The sequence below is a fragment of the Ammodytes marinus genome (genome assembly GCF_949987685.1).
Source record: "Ammodytes marinus genome assembly, chromosome: 6".
NCBI classification, from domain to species: domain Eukaryota; kingdom Metazoa; phylum Chordata; class Actinopteri; order Uranoscopiformes; family Ammodytidae; genus Ammodytes; species Ammodytes marinus.
This window is the reverse complement of record NC_137235.1, coordinates 20513391-20531591: the sequence shown is the minus strand read 5'-3', so window position 1 is coordinate 20531591 and position 18201 is coordinate 20513391. Positions and strand designations below refer to the sequence as shown.

The window sequence follows — 18201 nt, the reverse complement described above, 5'->3', positions numbered from 1 at the left end:
GGCAAAGAACAAATGGCAAGGCTATTTAAATTATCAACCACTTATTTGTGACTTCCCCTTCTATCCTCTCACCCATTGAAAGGCTCAAGCTCCTCCCTTTAATTTGAAGACACACAGCAAGTGTATAACACACAATGTGAACATGACTGTAAATTATACAGAAACCCACTATTTGAATGGCCTTGTACTGTAACAAGCAGCCTCCTGGGGCGAGGGTGGAGGGACGGTCTTTTTGACCCCTAATGTGTATCTCAGAGTGACTATAGCTCGTTGCTATGTCTTCAAATATTCTGACCACTAGTAACAAGGCCCACTTGTTGCCACAATAACCCGGCCACCACCTTGCTTTGAATTACTAATTGAATAACACTCAACTCTATATTCAACTAGGGGGATTCATTTTACAGAAATTGTACTTTACTCCCCAATTTTTTTTCTGTTCACACTCTACGCCACAAACCCATATGCTGTTGTGCATATCTGATAAAATGGCTCATTTGTAGCTTAAGCATATGACAAATATTTGTGTGGTAATGCAAGCAGTACAAAGAAGCGATTGCCCACACTCTAACAAAGTTCTTGCCTGGAAATCCAGACATACATCTAGAACGATATAGGGTCTGGCCACGATCAATAGACCTTCCCAACTCAAGGGACGGCACCTATGCGTGCATTTCAAATACCACTGCACGCAATTGGATAGCGCTATGACCAATCAGAGTGATGAACAAGGTGACGTATTAAGCCCTGTTCATTTAGCGAACAGTGGGGTTAACTGGCAAAACAGAATATTCTTCTTTCTTGCTAATGAAAGATTTGAGTTCTGTCTTCCAAATCGTTAAGTATCTAGGCCAAAGCCTTTTCAAACTCAAACAACGTATCCGCCTCCATCTTTGTTGTTTAATACCACAGCTTCGATGGCGCATGCCCAGCACTATCGTCATCCGGTTACATCCGCCCCAGAGCCCCATACATTGGGCGCTGGCCCGTCCATATCAGATAGAACGATTTGATTGGAAGGTCCGAATTTTCCGACATAGTTAATAAGCTCCAATGGATAATGTCCAGACCAAAAGGCTGAGCAAATTTAAATTTGCCAGCTGCAGGTCTGGATTTCCAGGCTAACACAGTTCAGCATAAATAGTACAATCTGTCTGCAGTGGGGCAAACTGCATCTGTATTTGACAAGTAAAAGTAACATATTAAACATACCATAAGAATATGAAACACCAACTTTAGAGATAACAACAAAACACATTTATAGTTTTTATAGTTTTAGTAGGTCTGTGCATTTCAGTGCAAAACAGCTCCATCTTATACCATATCTCAACTACTTCCCCATTCATATAAATAGCTTATGTGAGATGTGCAGTGTTGGGAATAACGCCGTTCTTTTTCAGTAACAGGGTAATCTAACTAAATACTTTTTCCGTCGTTACAACGCCGTTATTGTTACTGAACGTTAAATGCGGTGCGTTACTATGAATTGATTGAATAAACTGTGTAATCTGAACACACCCCTGGCTCCATACTACACAAACTGCTAGTGAGGAGACCGGTGTGTTTTAAGTTGTGTTTTATTCAGTGTGGATGACATTATAACTGTCAGTCAGCGCCGTCACGTCAGTTAGCCTGAGCGCCTGTTTAGTGAAGTTTCTTTTTCTTTCTCTCTCTGTTGTGTGAGCGTGCACGTTGCCGCAGTAACCACCTATCAATCCACGGTTGAAACGTGCTTTCCCTGAGTTTGTTTGCATCGCCCTTGTGAGTAAGTGCATGGAGTTTCCCGATCTCTATAAATTATAATTTATGCACGTTATTAAACGGCCGCGATTCGCCGGTTGCAACAGCTGTTTAGCGTGTTATCACGAGCCGAATATTGCTATTGTTCTTTTCCTGGGATCTGTATGCTGCTGTGCATGTTAAAGAAGGAAATAAACATAGGATAAATCCTTACTCCTCCTCTCATCGTCTCATGCTTCATAGTCTGACGTGTTTGGCCTTAAGTGGTGTTTTAGCCGACACCCCTGAAGTGAATCCAGTGATATAGCAGATCAGCACGGTACATTCAGCAGTTTCCTCTACTACTTTTGTTGAGAACAAAATACTTGAAGTGCAGGATAAACCTCTTGCTGTCTGTTGATGTGCAATAAATATTGAAGGTTATGTAGCCTACAAGTAGGCCTACCTGTCTGTCTACAACGTTTTTTTTTTTACAGTAGGCTAACGCAAATAGTTACTTTCCCTGGTAAATAGTTACTTCTATTTTAAAGTAATTCAGTTACTAACTAAGTTACTTTTTGGAACAAGTAGTGAGTAACTATAACTAATTACTTTTTCAAAGTAACGTTCCCAACACTGGAGATGTGTGACGTGACCAAATGTGGTCAGAGTGTTGCTTGGTGCAACAGTGCTGCAGACTGCCTTCAGTATGACTTGGTTTTGCTACAACTATTGGCGGGCAAAAGGACTGCACCAGAGGCATGGCACTCGTGATGGCAGGTTGAATTCAATGATTTATTTGAATGAAGCAAAACTTACTGGCCGATTCAGGTTGAAGTAGGTAGGCTCAATGTCAAGAACACAGGCAGGAATACAAGTAACAAGACTAAGATATAGACTTACACAGAGGTCTATGTAGTGTAGCAAGTAGCAGCATGGTGATGATCTCAGTAGAACTATCTCAGAGGTAGGTACAGGTGCATGTATGGGTAGATAGACAGGAACTGATAGAAGAAGGAGATGCAAGAGGCTGGGTTATTAAAACAAATGTTTTTATTTAACTACCATTTTAAAAAGTAGAATGTCTTACCTTAACAATGACATACTGTTTGGTCTTGGTATTCAAGCATGTCAAAATAAAATCAATAATGGTTTAAAGACTTGAAAAATAATATTTATCAGTTTGTTTGGTTGTAGGAGTGGTAATAAGAATACATTTAGATGGGGGAAATTCATGCCAGCAAAAAAAACACAAGGATGACTGATTTAGGAGCGGCCTCAGGTACAAGCATAGCTGAAAACAACATAGACTTAATTTCATTAAAATGTTTAGGATTTGGGTATTAATTACTTGAAAAATGTCTAGAGTTTGCTTGCAGGAAAAATTGGACTGTCAAATCGCATAGACATACCATCTGTTATTTTAAGATTCAGCCCGAATATAATTTCTCCACTCCACTAAGGAATGTGTCTGAGTCTGATATCTGGAGATTAATGATCTCACAGATAAACCTTCTGCTACGTTTTTATTCTGTTCTTATTTTTTAGTTTCTACCGATGCTTTTTTAATGATGGTGTGTATGTCTCTCATACATGGGCTTCCACAACCAAACTAAAGTTTAACATCAATCAGCCCGCCAACACTGTCACATTGACCCGTTATGGTCCAAGAAGCATCATCTCCACAACAGTCTGAGTTAGTCTGTTGATGAACAGTAGTGGTAACTTAAGCTATAACTTACCAGAGTGAAGACAATAATAACAGTTCTGCGCCAGTTCATTTTCATATTGATGATGGCTGTCTAAAGGTGCAAACACACCAAACGCGTTGGGTGCGGTGGCGGTGTTGAAAAATCCTATTTTTGCATAGGGAACCATTGGTTTAGGCGCGATGATGCGTTAGCCGCGGTAAAGCGGTGCTTTGGGCGCGGTAGCCGCGTTACCAAAGCGCCACTGCACCATCGCACCAACGTGCAAATTCAAAAAATTTAACTTTTAACGCTCCATCGTGTGACGTTTAGCCGCGTTGGCCAATCAGCGGTGAGCTTGACCCGACGTCACGGGCATCGGCACGGTGGGAGTACAACACAGAGGCTGAGAAACACCGAGGAGGAAATGTATTTGCGGCTTGGAGGAAATGTATTTGCGGCTGGCTGGTGATATGAAGCCGCTCGGGGTTGGGTTAGAACACGTGGGGAAAGTGAGCCAGGAGAATGGGCGGATATGAATATGTGCGGCTGTGCTTTAGCCGATAAACCAAGTTAGCACTGGTCGGATAGTGTTAGTTAACTCACCCAGTTGTGTGCGGCCACCACCTCCATATAATAAACCCAAACATAGCGGCTAGGTCCGGGGAACTTTCACAACGAGTACAGCCGCGAAGCACCGGTGTTTAGGCCTATATCTACGCCAGCCACGGTCCCTCACAGCCAGGTAGGGTAATGTAGGCTACTTGCCTTTATTTTCTACTGCCCTGCACACAATGCTGCTGTAAATGTAAATTGGTATGGTGCTGCCTTGCTGTTTGTGTTCATTTCCGAGTGGCGTGAATCTGCAATGCTGTTTTAAGGCTATTTGTTCCGTTCAGTTGCTGTTTATTTGTCTTTTGGCACAATTGTTGGCCGTGTTGTTGTTATTTTTGTGTGGACATGATCGCTGTTGTGTCGGGTCGGGTCTGATCGCAGCCATGGTTGATTAGGGGAATACATATATCGGGGGGGGGGACGGGGGGAGAGACTAGCTGCGTAGTGTTGGGCGCGTTGAACAATTTTTTGCCACAAAATGACCAAGCGCCAGATCAGATGCGTTGGGCGCGATGGCCACCGCACCCAACGCGTTTGGTGTGTTCGCACCTTAAAAGCAGTTTACCAACCTTTTTTGGCTTTCCTTCCCTTTTGCTATGTTTATGACTGTTACGTTAGTGACTACACTTCCCAGCACCTTAGCGCCACGATATGAGGATATAGGTCACACGGGTGCAACAGACTTCTACATGATTGGCACCAGCAGTGCAGTTCGAGGGCCAATTGTTTGACACGGACTCCTGCAGACCACTTGCGGAAGATTGGAGCTTGACAAGCTAGCTCGCGTCAATGAACAGGTCCTTGGTTTTTAGTTTTCACAACTTCATGGAAGGATCTCTCTTCCCCATCACACTACTCAGCATAATATCACACGACTGAACTGTCAGCTCAGGAGAGCTTGAGACGGGGTTCGTCGCACCATCATACAACGATGAGCACAGTAAGCCTCTGTCGCATTAGCTCTGAGTTTTTGCCTTTTCTTTTGGTTCTTTGCGATATATTGCAGTATAGCGGAAGTCCGAACAGCGAGTTTGCGGCGCTGGGGTATGACAATTATTTAATGTCTGGAGGAAAAATCACCACAGGTCTTTCCTTTGTCTCCTGAGAAAAAGTGTCATCTCACTAAAGTAAGGAATACTTCAAATAATATGCAGAGTTAAAATGATTCAGTTTCATAGTTTAAAGAGTGCACTTTGGCACAAGTACAAGGCACTGACTCTGACTGTAACATGTTTCAGAGGCAGTAGTAGATCACACAGAGCATCAGGACATTTTCAACTTTTATTTCCTTTCCAGAACACACTGAACTACCTCGGGACCGCCATACCTCACTTGGTTCTATCCTTATCATCAAGACCAGGTTATTGTAGACACAACAACAAGATTTTACTTTTCGTAACCAAAATTCAGATTTCCATAATACTCTCTGTCATATCTCTCTCTCTCTCTCTCTCTCTCTCTCTCTCTCTCTCTCTCTCTCTCTCTCTCTCTCAAATTAAAATTAAGTACACAATCAGTGCTGCAGTCATGTAAACAGGATTATTTTGGGTAGCCATCAGTTAATGCAATCATAAACAGATTATATATATGATAACATGATATTTTGGCTTTTGCAAACAAGTGTATTTACCTTATTGAAGGATGTTTGGCGAGCCACACAATCTCACCTGCCTCCTTTGTACTTTCGGGACAACCCTTGGTCACTTTTTCATTAAACTTTATCACTGAGATTAGTTTCCTCTCCTTTATGAGACCATCAGTGGGCTTTAACTATGGAAGGTAATGTATACATTTATGAAGGGGGAGAAAAGCTGATTGAAGCAGCCCTCACAGCACTAACTGACAATTTAGTCCTCCCACTTCCACAATGGTGCCTCCGGTTCTGAAATGGCCCAAATATGTTGGCCATTCATAGAAACAGAGTGCCTTATCTCACATGCACCTTCTCCAACATTATTCCTCCTCTTTCCATTTCATCTGTCCCCCGCCCGCTTCCTTCTCTCATACACAGTGATTAACCAAACCATTCTCCTCTGCTCTGTAATGTGTCTCAATGTGCAAGGAGGAAATGAGATAATATTATCTCTGCCCTCTGCTGGCTTTGACAGCACTTGTCGTTCAAATGCACACTTCCATCATGTACTGACAGTGCTTGGCCTCTGCTTTGTGTGTGTGTGTGTGTGTGTGTGTGTGTGTGTGTGTGTGTGTGTGTGTGTGTGTGTGTGTGTGTGTGTGTGTGTGTGTGTGTGTGTGTGCATCAGTCTCATAGATAAGGAGAGGTCCGGGCAGATCAGTTAATGGTGCCGCTCGGCACCAGAGCACAATGAGTCTTCCACTGTCACACTGTATTAGTAAAGTGGAGAGTGTTGATAATGTAAGATATTGTTCGCCCGTTGCTAATGTTATACTTTCAGAGACATCTGAGCTTTTGTTTTTTCATCCCACTGTCATCTTCTCTCATCCCACCTCTCTACATATACTTTTTTTTAATGTGGTTGGTTTTCAGCATGATAACTTATATGTTATTTAAATGAGAATATTTTGAAACTTTTTCTTCAGCCTGCATGTCATTCCTCCTTTCCAGCCATACTCATGCAACCTCTGCTAGCCACAGCCCTCTTCCTGATCCCCCCCCACACTCTGTTCATTGGCAATAAACCTTTTGAATTTCATCAAGGTCTCATCGAGTGTGTCTATGTGGTGAGCTCGGGTCCGCTAAACACTAGAAAGCCACGCCGTCGTGCTCAGAATTGATTTCCACATTATCTTCCTCTTCTGACACAGCCTTCTGTTCCATATCACTGGCTGTCTCAATCTCTTGTTTTATTCGCTGGGAGCTTCTCTGAGCATACAGCCTTTTTGCTCACATTGCTGGATTCCTCTGTGTAAATGTGAAGATGAAACTGGTGGCTGCTCCACTAAAGAGGAGAGAGCGAGAGAAAGAGAGAGATGTGTAAAGCGATTGCTGAAGTGTCACAAAAGGTTTCAACAACTTTTTTACCACAGTCAGTTTTCATGCACTCTACACCCTTTTCTAGATTTTAATTAATCAGAGAACCTAACAGAAAAGTATGTGCTTAATAAGTAAGAAATAATCATATTTATTTTCTGTAAATGTAAGTATAGAACTCTCTTTAAAAGTGTAGTTGGTATGTGGTTAAGGTTAACCTTAACACAAACAGCTTAACATGCCTTATGATAGCATCCATTTAGTAGGTAATAACTAAAACTCCAAATGATTGACTATGTATTTGGTAATGTCTTCATGGGTTCATATTTATAAAAGAGCCAGTTCACCTACGCTTAAAAATACTGTCTTTACAACTTACATTAACCAACAACATAAACATAACATTCTAGGACCACCGTAAAAATATATGAAGGTAAATAAGACACTGTAATGAGCCATCCCACTTTATCTAGCTGAATTCTTGCTAAAATACCTCCTCACTCCAAAACATTACTGGCACTCAACTGGCTTTTTTTAAGTGGATTTGCTTCAGTAGAGCCCAAGTTCTTCTTTGTTAATAAATCATTATAGCTTCATTGTCCACCTAGCTAACTAAGAAATGAGTCTGAGTGTTTTCTAATTCACAAGAGAGGTCGAGACTCATTGGTTTGAGCTGACGTGATAGATGACTTCTCTGTGGATTTTGCAACAAAAACCTTTAAGATAGTACAAGTGGATGCTGTGTTTCTTATCCAATTTACCAACTCATTGGTTTTCAAATTTGCAAGATTGAATGTGCAAATTAGAGTGACCATGAATACAATCGGTATTCTCTGTGTTCTCTAGGCCAAAGGAAAATTCAATGGCTTTTAAATTATGTCATGTTAGTAGACGAGACTGATTTTTAATTGTAGTTCAGTTTGTTATTGAACACAGGCGCAACATCACACTAGCACCTACTGTGGACCTTAAGAACTAAGTGTGTATTTCAGTCCATGTCCTCAAACCTGATTCTTTCTGTGTGGATTTTGAATAGCCATTGATGGGCTATGCATATGTCTGTTTCTACCCAATGAGTCATTCTCACAACACACATTTGATATTGTGACATTATTGTCATAAAAGCACGGGCGTTACTGGTAACAAATTAAATAGACTAAACTCGGCATCAGAATGAATATGGTAGGCACATGATAACGTTTTAACAGATGCTCCTTCTCTGTTCCCTTTTGTGTTTTGGAAACATCTGTATGAGGCATACTTCTTTAACATTCACATTCAGAGACAGGACATTTTCACTTTACTAACATTTACCCCTAACTACAATATTACCCTTCAGTTAACACATGCACCTTTGTTGCCTAAAAGTTAAAACCAATCAAAACCAAACTCCAACAAAATATCAAAAATTCAATTAAATCATGTAAAATGTTTTTTTTTGTTGTTAGTGAAGTGTATAATTCCTCCTTGTGCACACAACACACACAGTTAAGCATACATAGACACCAATTAGAAATGTCTACAGATTGAAGACTCCAAAGATTCTCTTTAAAAACAATATTATTTTATTTTGTATTTTATAGGTATTGTTATTTACATGGCATAATTTGTGCTTTTTTATTATCAAGAATAAAACCATGGGGAAACACATCAGAAAATTAAACTTTAAAACCAGGTTTGAATCGTTTTTTTTTCAGTTGGATATGCTGAGAGTTCTACAAAAACCAGAAGAGAAAGGGAGGAAGAGGACAGTAAACCAAATAGTTAGGTAGATTAATAAATAGATCATTTTTCCAGAGACACTTGCAGATGGTCCACTGAGGATAGTGTGAATGTTCAGACTGTGATGTGCTTTTACCAACAGCAAAGGCACCTGTGTATCACTTTGTTTGAAAAAAAGAAAGTACGCCTCAGGGCCTTAATACACATACAATCGCATCCATCCGTAGTTCCCTCCAGGGGGATTTCAAAAAGACAAATTTGCTGATTCCTATGATTTCTAGCCATTGCAGAGGTTGGGCGCTAGGTTAGACAGCTTGAGGCCATTCACACTGTTCCTCAATCTAAGACCGCTTGAATATATAAATCAAAATAACCCCCCAAAATAATATTGTGGACCTTCTTGAATTTTCTTGCTTAGTTTGTAGAGCTTTTTAGAAATGGGCAAAGTGTGAGTGACTTTTTTTCCTGATACTTTAAGAAATGTAACGACTGGAAAGAAAAAAAAAATAGTTGTGAAGAGGCTGAAAAGGAGTAATGAGAGAGGTCAAATAAATATTGCAGTAAAGACAAAGCTAAAGAATGAGATAAAAGGGATGGAGAGAAAATAATGACGCTGAATGACTGAGAAGAGCAAGGGCTTGGCAAGGGGAGCAGAAAGGTCATGCAAAGAAAATAGAAAAATAAATCTGACGGGCAAAAAACACAGGATGAAGATGTATATTTGTATTAGTATATATAATCAGACCAAAATAGTTCTGGGCGATTTCTGCCTCTGCTTGATTGGGTGTTTGGGACCATACCAAAATAAATAACCATACAATGGTTGGTCTGTCATAGAAAAAACATGGCCTTAATTAAACCTAAGACTTAACTCACTTTCATATTCTTCTTAAATATTCCATTTTGCTTCCTGTCTAAAAAAACAAAACAATAAAATGACTCCCCGAGAGACGGAAATCAAAAGAGGTGGGAACGGACTGTGAGGGAGAGACACCGTGCATCGGGTAAAGGTGTGATTGTTTTTTGTAAGTGGAAGCAAGTAGGTAGAATAATGTTCTGTTTTGTTTAACTAGACTGAGGAAGAAAGTGGATATGCAAAATAACGTCCTTTACCATTCCAATGCAAGTAGGGTGCATAGACCGATCAAAATAACTAGAGCAGAGATAAATTATATAGGAGAGCTGCAGTAAAATATAGAAAGATAAGGAAGTACAGGGAAGTTGAAGGCCAGAAGAACAGGATAACAGAAGATAACGAGTGAGAGATTTGATCTGAAGAGAAAAGAACGGAAAGATTAAACAAATGTGGATGTAAAAAAAAACATATATGGGGGGAAAAGCTGTTGAATGCAAGGTTGAAGCACAATTATTTGCATTAGTTATCCTATGAATCTTGGGGGCAGGGAGCATATTCACTATCAGGTGCAGAATAATGAGGAAGGGTCACAAGTTAACGTTTCAGTTGAAAGACTGGATAGGGAGGGAGGGGGAAGGCCTTTCTGGTATAGATTGGTCCGTTAGCTAGCCTTTGCTTTCCACTAAACTAAACCATTGTCTGATTTACTTTTTAGATACCCGCAGGGCTAAACCAAAGTCCATGTTGATATTTGTTAGCCAACTGGTTTGACCTGGAGTCATTGTCCATGTCCCTGCTGATGAGTTTGCAGTCCATCGGCATATCCGTTTATCCTAACAAAAGCAGGGGCATGTTTCTTTAGGACATTTTGGTCATACAGTGAACACACAACTTCACTTTTATTGTAACACAGTCTGCTGTTCTCAGGAAGCCCCAAATGTACGCCTTGTGACTTCCACAAACCGTCATGGTAGCCATTCAGCAGTGGCATGGTCGGATGACCAACGAGCCTCAGCGTGACACTGTCCATCCATGTCCATGAGTGGTCATAGCATCATACCCACCGGCGAACCTTGTTGGCTTTTTTTCCTCCCGGCCAAGTCGTCCACCCGCTTCACCAGCAACAGACCAATCCATATTAATTTGGTTGGTGAGCTGGCATTCACTTCTCACCAAGCTCAATGTTGAGTCAGTCCTTAAGGTGGCACTAGCTTCACACCGAGCGACAGTCCATTTTGATTTGTGGCTGTTGGAAAGCATTAGCTTCCTGCCAAGCTGTAATCAATAGAATTCGATCAGTTAACAACATACATGAACTTCTCGCCATGCTACAATCCATGTTTTTATCCGACAGTTAGCTGGCAGTAGCTTCCCATCAGGCTCCAGTCCGTGTTGAGTTTGTCCTTCAGCCGACATTAGCTTCACACCGAGCTACGCAGTCCATTGTTGATTCAGTCGGTTGGCTAGCATTAGCTTCAAACTCTAATAGTCTATATATGTCCAGGGTGTCTGTCGTCCTCCCACTCTCAGCTCCAGAGACAAAAGTTACTGGTGGTTTGGCAGGTAGAGCCTTTCTCAGCCGGGGACAGGTAGAGCTTGCCGTTAGCACAGGCACATAGCTCATACACAGTCTGTTTGGTGTAGGTGGTCCCTGCTGCCGCTCCCTCCAGGGGGTCCACTGCACTGCCCAGGGGAATGTTGCCCAGCTTGATGGTGTTGGCGTCTAGAAAGATCTGTGGACATAAAAGAAAGTAGAAAATGATTTAAAAAACATTGATTTGGATGAAGGGCAAATGATAAAAACATGAAGAGAAAATGGATCGACGGAGGTTGATGATACAGCTGTTAGGGGAGCTCACATGGACAGTGAAAAAAGGACGGGGCTGTGGGATACAAAGAGAAAGAGAGCAGTTGGCCGTGGGGGATGACTATACTCTCCGCAGTCGAATATGGTTGTCAAGAAACATCTATGAAAACAGAGAAGGATTTTTCTCTATTTGGAACAGGTCTCCTTTGATGAAGAGGCAGAGTGGGCGTGAACGAGGGAGAAGGCAAGATGGGCGAAGAGAACAGCAAGGGAATCAGTGGGACAGGAAAGAGAGGAAGACAAACAAATAAGAACAAAGACACAAGGGAAAGTATGCAGCAACAATAAAAAAAGGGAACACTCAAAACAAAGCCAACTTTTACAACAGCTAAATTGAAGCAATATCATGTTCATTATCATGTTTTACGCCAAACAAGTGAAACACCTAACTGACAAAACGTTTAAAAAAGCTGTTAACATTTTTGGGGATATTTTCGTAAAAAACAAGTGTCTATTCCAGTAAAAAGAAAAGAAGAATGCACCACCCTCAAGATAAAATCAAGCAGCTTTCTACTATTAACAGAACACCAGAATCAAGATAACAAAAACACATTTGATATGAGACACGTCTTTAGTTTATCTACAAAGATAAGGAAATGTATCTTTTTTTGCATTCTTTGTACTTTCAAGTATGAGTGCACTTTCCGCTGACTCGGTGTCAAAATAGGCTATAAGAGGACATTTGCAAAGAGGTTTTCTTAAATGATTTCCAATGCAAAATAGACCTTCAAGGCCCCTGGATGAGTTTCAATCAGGTTGGGCTGAAGGGCAGGTCAGGGGGTTAGCTTTTTGATGGCAGCCAAGGGATTTAGCAGATCCTGTGCCCAGTTAAGTTTGTCTTAACTTATTGCCAGAACAGCTGCAATGCACAAACACACAATGACAAAAGGTCACTCACTGGAGAATACTGAAAAACCTACACTCACCCTTACTTCATATAGAGGGTGGATTACCAACAGGAGAAGGCACAATGTCACAGGGTCTCAGGAAAGCCTCAGGTTAACTGTTTGTAAGATGGCTTGAAGTAATTAAGTGCAAATGATTTGAAGAAAATATGCCATTTACTCACAAGGTCGACCTTAGGGCATTGATGTGGTAATAATTACCTGCTCGTAAGCCTTTTATATGAGAACCAATGTCAAAAAGTAATTTTGAGTGTTTTATTATTTCAATGGATATTGTTCTTGTTTTTAACATTACTTTGACACATTGCAAACCTGGTGCTGCATAGTATTCCAGAATAATAGCACTGGTTGATGTCTCAGTCTAGCTAATATACTATAACAAAGCTTGCATGTGTGGTCCCTTGCGTGTACTGTGCTTAAACAGCAATATATATATATATATATATATATATATATATATATATATATATATATATATATATATTACATTCTTTTTTTATATATAAGACAAGGAATTCTCTCCAGATAAATACCTGGTCAAAATGGCATACAGTAGAGTATACAACTGGTTGGACATTGCTCTAGAGAAGAAAAAAAGCTATCTAAAACGACTGAGTTACTTTTTTATAAATTTAGACAACTGTCATTGAGAATGAGACCCTCTATTCTTAAAATATGAGAATGAAAGGGACTGACAGAAAGATACACGGAGCAATTTTCTTGTTTTTCAAAGACATATTTTTCTCTCATTCCCTTCCCTATCATCTCTACTCCATACCTCTCATTTCTCCTCGGTCCCTCCTTATCCACACTTCTTTCTCTGCATCTCTTAAGCCAACTCCTCTCATCTTCAGATTGATACAAGCTAAGTTTAATGAGAATCAATACACTCTCTTTTCAATTCACTGCTCTGCCTGATATTTATTTACTCTTCAACCCTGAATTTTCAAGGAATCACTCCTCTCTTGCTGCTTCTCCATCTCACACCCACTAACACACACACAACCCAAGGCCGGCAGTATAGTCTCAGAAGACATCAGCATCCCAATTATTCAGGTTTCGTCATTCGAGAAATGAGGAGAGGGGAAGTGATAAAGTTTTTGGAAAATAGCTATGAGTGCAAAAAGACAGGAAAAAAGTGAAGGGAAGAGAGAAGGAGAGGGGGATGAGAGGATGAACAAGAAAAAGTGTAAAATCAAAAGTGGCCGTAAGAGGACAAAAATAGAGGGAGATGAACGAAAGAGAAGAGATGAATGAGATATTTACTGTAGATACCCCAACAGCAAGGAACCAATTAGTATAACTAATGATTCCACATTGGCTGACGGGGCACATCTCCATCTGTGTAAACAACAGCCACACACGCACACGCACACGCACACACACACACACACACACACACACACACACACACACACACACACACACACACACACACACACACACACACACACACACACACACACACACAGGTAACTGAACATGAAGAACAGACTGAGGTAACTCTAAAGATTGGTATCACCCCTAGCTCAATGGTCTTCACTATAGAAATACTGAGACTCTAAATCTTCTAAAAGGTCTCCTCAATATATCTTCCATTCTCCTACCCACATGGTCTTTGGTTTGTTAAATTATCAGTGATGACATGACAAATGTATATTTTAGTTTAGTTGATTTATTAAATTGCTGATTTGAATTGGCTGATTTAGTTTAACTGATCAGGGTAAATATCCCGTCCACAATGACTGACCTACATTAGTGTGTGGACATTGGAGAGCGATAGCAGGGGCTAATCCTGTGTTTTGATTTCTACAGTCTACAATTGCTCTCCAGATGGGATTAACATCACCAAACACATCATGGGGTATTGAAATCACTCAGCATGATATGGGGAACCTGGGTAATAAAGGACAACAAAAGCAAGAAACACAACAAACAACAATAACTTTTTTAATTTTGGTGAATTTTACATTTCTTTTTACTAATGGACTGATAAACTGACGCGTTTAAACTGGACGGGTTTAACGATTGCTTTAAATTGATGGTTTATATGGAAAGCTTTACACCGAACAGGCTAACAAGCCCAGACATATACGATTTATCCTAGATTTAGATTCTTTAGGAATTTTAGAATGATTGTGGAGCTGTCCACTGCTAAGAGTTAATGACACTTAGTTTGTGTTTATTCTAGATATGAATCATCCCTCTCATAGTCTGGTTTCCACACAAGATTAAAAAATGAGTTTGTTTTTGCCCTTCAGTAATGACAAAAAACAAAAACAAAAAAACTGAACACAATATGCAGTGTAGCGAGCCCCTTTGAAGCTCCTGTTTACGGCTTTCTCATTAGTCGACCATGTACTTTGGTTTTTATAAGACACGAGTAACTTCGACGAAACTGAAGAGGAAATGAAAAACTAACGAGTGCACTTCTCTCCCGGACGGTGTGCTGGGCAAACGGAAAAAAAAATAGCACACTACATCTCTAAATGTCAAGGTGTATGCATTTAACAGGTCCCTGGTGCACACCTGTCGTCTCTCCTTTGGCTCCACCAACACTAGCTGCCAGGGCTCAGCTTACAGCCGTGGAGAGGAAAGGACTCGGTCACGCTCGGCAACATAACCCAAATCTAATTCCAACAGCCAGCTTGCCATGGCAACGGAAGCCTAAAATGAACTTGGGTATGGCAATGGGATGGGCGCGCATGATGAGAGTATATGGGTGCATGTTTATGTGAGGGAATGCCAATGAAATGACTGGTTTCTCTTCCAAACCAAACCAGTGGAAAACATCATGTCAACAAATAGAGGGAGGGGACAGAGGAAGGAGGGAGGGGAAGGGAGAGAATAGAGTAGGGATGGAGGTGGAGGTGGAGGAGGTGGAAAGAAGGGATGAGTATGAGATTGGAAAGAGGAGAAGGGGATTAGCAGGTAGAGATGATGGTTTACAAGGAGGGATTGAGAGAGAGGAAGAGATCAATAACTCGCAGAGAGGTGAGAGGAAGGCGGATGAAGAGAGAGATAGAAATGGATGGCAATCAGGACAGCAGAGGACAGGTGGTGGTGGATGGACAGATAGATGGACAGACGGATGGATGAATGGGTGGATGGAAAGAGGGAAGGAAGGTAGAGGGAGGGAGGGAGGGGAGCAGAAGTCATTTGCTGTAGCTTAAAGTCAGATTAGCGCTGACATTCATCCCAAACGAAAGTGTCCGTGAGTATTAGGTTGGCCTGGTGTGCAGTGTGTGAGGGTCTGCAAACGTGAATGTGTGTGTGTGTGTGTGTGTGTGTGTGTATATGTTCAATTGTGAGTCTGTGTCTCAGGACATGTGTCTGAGTATAAAATATTGTTCCTGAATAGGTATGAAGAAGCGTTTTGCTTCTTATCGACAGGTATTCAGCGACACGTATGCGAAACAAAGCCTCCTCCATTCTGAAATCCTTTAAACCGCTAACAGCCAGGAGAAAAAGCCTATTGAATACACATTTAGGGTGAGCACTTACAAATGTTCTTTTATCTATCTTTTTATGAAATCTTTAGTCGCTTGACTGTCTATTTTAGAGAGTAAGAGTACAGTTTGTAGCTTAGCATGATCACACACTTTATTCAATGAGTTTTGAAAGAAGAAAATACCATAATGTCATGTTTGACATAATATGCAAACAGCCATTTTTGAACAATCCAATATGTTATTGTTAATGTGCAAACATGGGCAGCTGCACTTACACTATGTGCACTTACAAAGACACATGCAGTGTACAAAAAAGTACAAGAAAAAATCTAGCCCCACATCATAGAGTTGATTTGAAACCTATGTGACACTTTCCGACAGGACTATGGAGGAGTTCATATTATTTTGTACATTCCCTGCATACATATTTAATGGGAAAATGTGTGCGTGCTTGCCTGTATCTTATATGTCTGTCACTATGTGCCCCTTTAGGGTTTGCATAAATGTACAAGGCTGTATGGGTGGTTGGTGTGGGTGTTTGCATAAAGTATGAGTGTATGTGTGTGTCACTGTGTGTGTGTGTGTGTGTGTGTGTGTGTGTGTGTGTGTGTGTGTGTGTGTGTGTGTGTGTGTGTGTGTGAGAGAGCCCATCTCTCTCCCACATCAGTTTAGCCAGCCCGTGGCACTGGCGTCAAGGAGATGCGAAACATGCGGGAAGCGGCAATTATGGAGGGTCAAAACATTTTTCATGGATGATTTCCTCTGGCACAGCTGAGGAACAGGAGGAAGAGGGTGGGAGGCAAATGGGCTGAGAGGGAGGAGGGGAAGGCGGGGATGAAAGGACGAAGGCTGAAACTAGGAGGGAGGTGGGGTGGATGGAGGGGAGGGGTGGGAGGCTACAAGGACAGCAGATGATATAACAGAGTTGAAGTGTCTTTTGGGGGGATATCGAGAGAGAATAGAGGTGTGAGTGTTGTTTGGAGAACATAGTTTACTGAAAGTGTCTGGGAGTAGCCCAGGAGGGGGAGAAAGCCAAGTCTAGGAGGACCAGGGGGAAAGCTAGACGAGTATGAAGGATAAAAGGCTGTGCAGAGATGCAGGTGAAAACATTCTGATTTTTGCAGTTTATTTTCTTTCTTTGCATTTTTGGGTATAACACAACAGAACTTTAGCCTGGCACCGTCCGCCTACATACTTCCGCTCAATTTTCATTTCCCTTCAGTAGTCAGTCTTGGTGTGCGGTATATTAGTTGCTTCTATCCAGCCAGATTTCTGCCAGTCCAGTCAGCAAACAGAAGGAGTGGCTCAGAGGCCGGCGCATGACATACGTCACGACCAAACTTTATGCGATCGGTTGGCAGATTCAGAGTGGAACTGGGTAGTTTAAATAGTTTTAAACTTCAACAGACAACCGTCTTCAAGTGAGGCTCATTTGTCAATTGAGCGATTCCAGACCTTCTGTACAAATTAAATGAAGTACGATGGTCTGGTAGGACCAGGCTAACATAACTTTACACAACACCCACATTTTTTATTGATACACTGCCTTATTTTTTAAACTTATTTCTCTTACGTTATCTGCACTAATTGTCTGAAAGATCCACTATACCCAAATAACACTCCTCAAGAACAGTAGCATTTCTTTATTAATTATTTTATAATTTTTTTGTTGGAGAAAAATTCTCAAAAGTTAATGCATATAGTATTCATTAAAAAAATGCCAAAGGGGAAATTATCTGCGGCTGTTTATCACAATGGGCGGAAATTGTTTGGCCAGCATGGCAGCCTCCCAGATGAAACAAAGTGCTCTGAAATGACATTCAAATGTAGTGAAACGATACTCAGGGTAGTTTGCCATGATTGCCTGACAAAAAAACCTGTGTTGCCAATGTAAATCAGACTCCTCAGGTCAGAATTTCATTTTGCTCAAGGATACTGGAATGTAGGCATATGAATTAACCTGACCAAAGTGTACAAGAAAGTGTCAACTTTAAATCAGGCCTGAGATGTTGGAGGAGGTCTGAGTAGCAGTGTGATGGGAGAGAGGTGTGATAGAGGTTGAAAGGACAATAACAGTGCAATTTCACCAACACACACACACACATACACACGCAAAGTGTTTACTCTGTGTTCCCCCAGCCTTAGCTCACCTTGCCTCCAATTTTCCTTTTCTTTCTCTCTCTTGCTCCCCCTGCTCTCACAACAACACAAATAGGTGGGGGGTTGTGAAGCTATCGGAGTGTATTACACAGACCATTAGGTGTGTTGAATGGACAGACACCGGAATGGGATCCGACAGTGGACTAAATGACAGCGGCTGGAGAGAGAGTGAGAGTGTAGTAACCCAAATGTAGCGGGGACATAAAGCGATATCAGTCTCTACTGTACCACACACACACACAAGCAACTGCAGACAGGGGCAAATGC

At 41.3% G+C, this 18201-nt stretch overlaps 1 protein-coding gene across 1 annotated transcript in view; it reads right to left on the bottom strand.

Moving 5' to 3' along the window:
• Positions 1-11076: 11076 nt before the first annotated feature.
• The window catches only part of sgcz (sarcoglycan zeta), a gene marked incomplete at both ends in the record, with an annotated part of 296277 nt that continues 289152 nt past the window's right edge, over positions 11077-18201 (bottom strand). The window contains one exon of the mRNA XM_080028761.1: positions 11077-11283. Within this exon, the coding sequence (XP_079884887.1) occupies positions 11077-11283 (207 nt within the window). The remainder of the gene's footprint in view (positions 11284-18201) is intronic.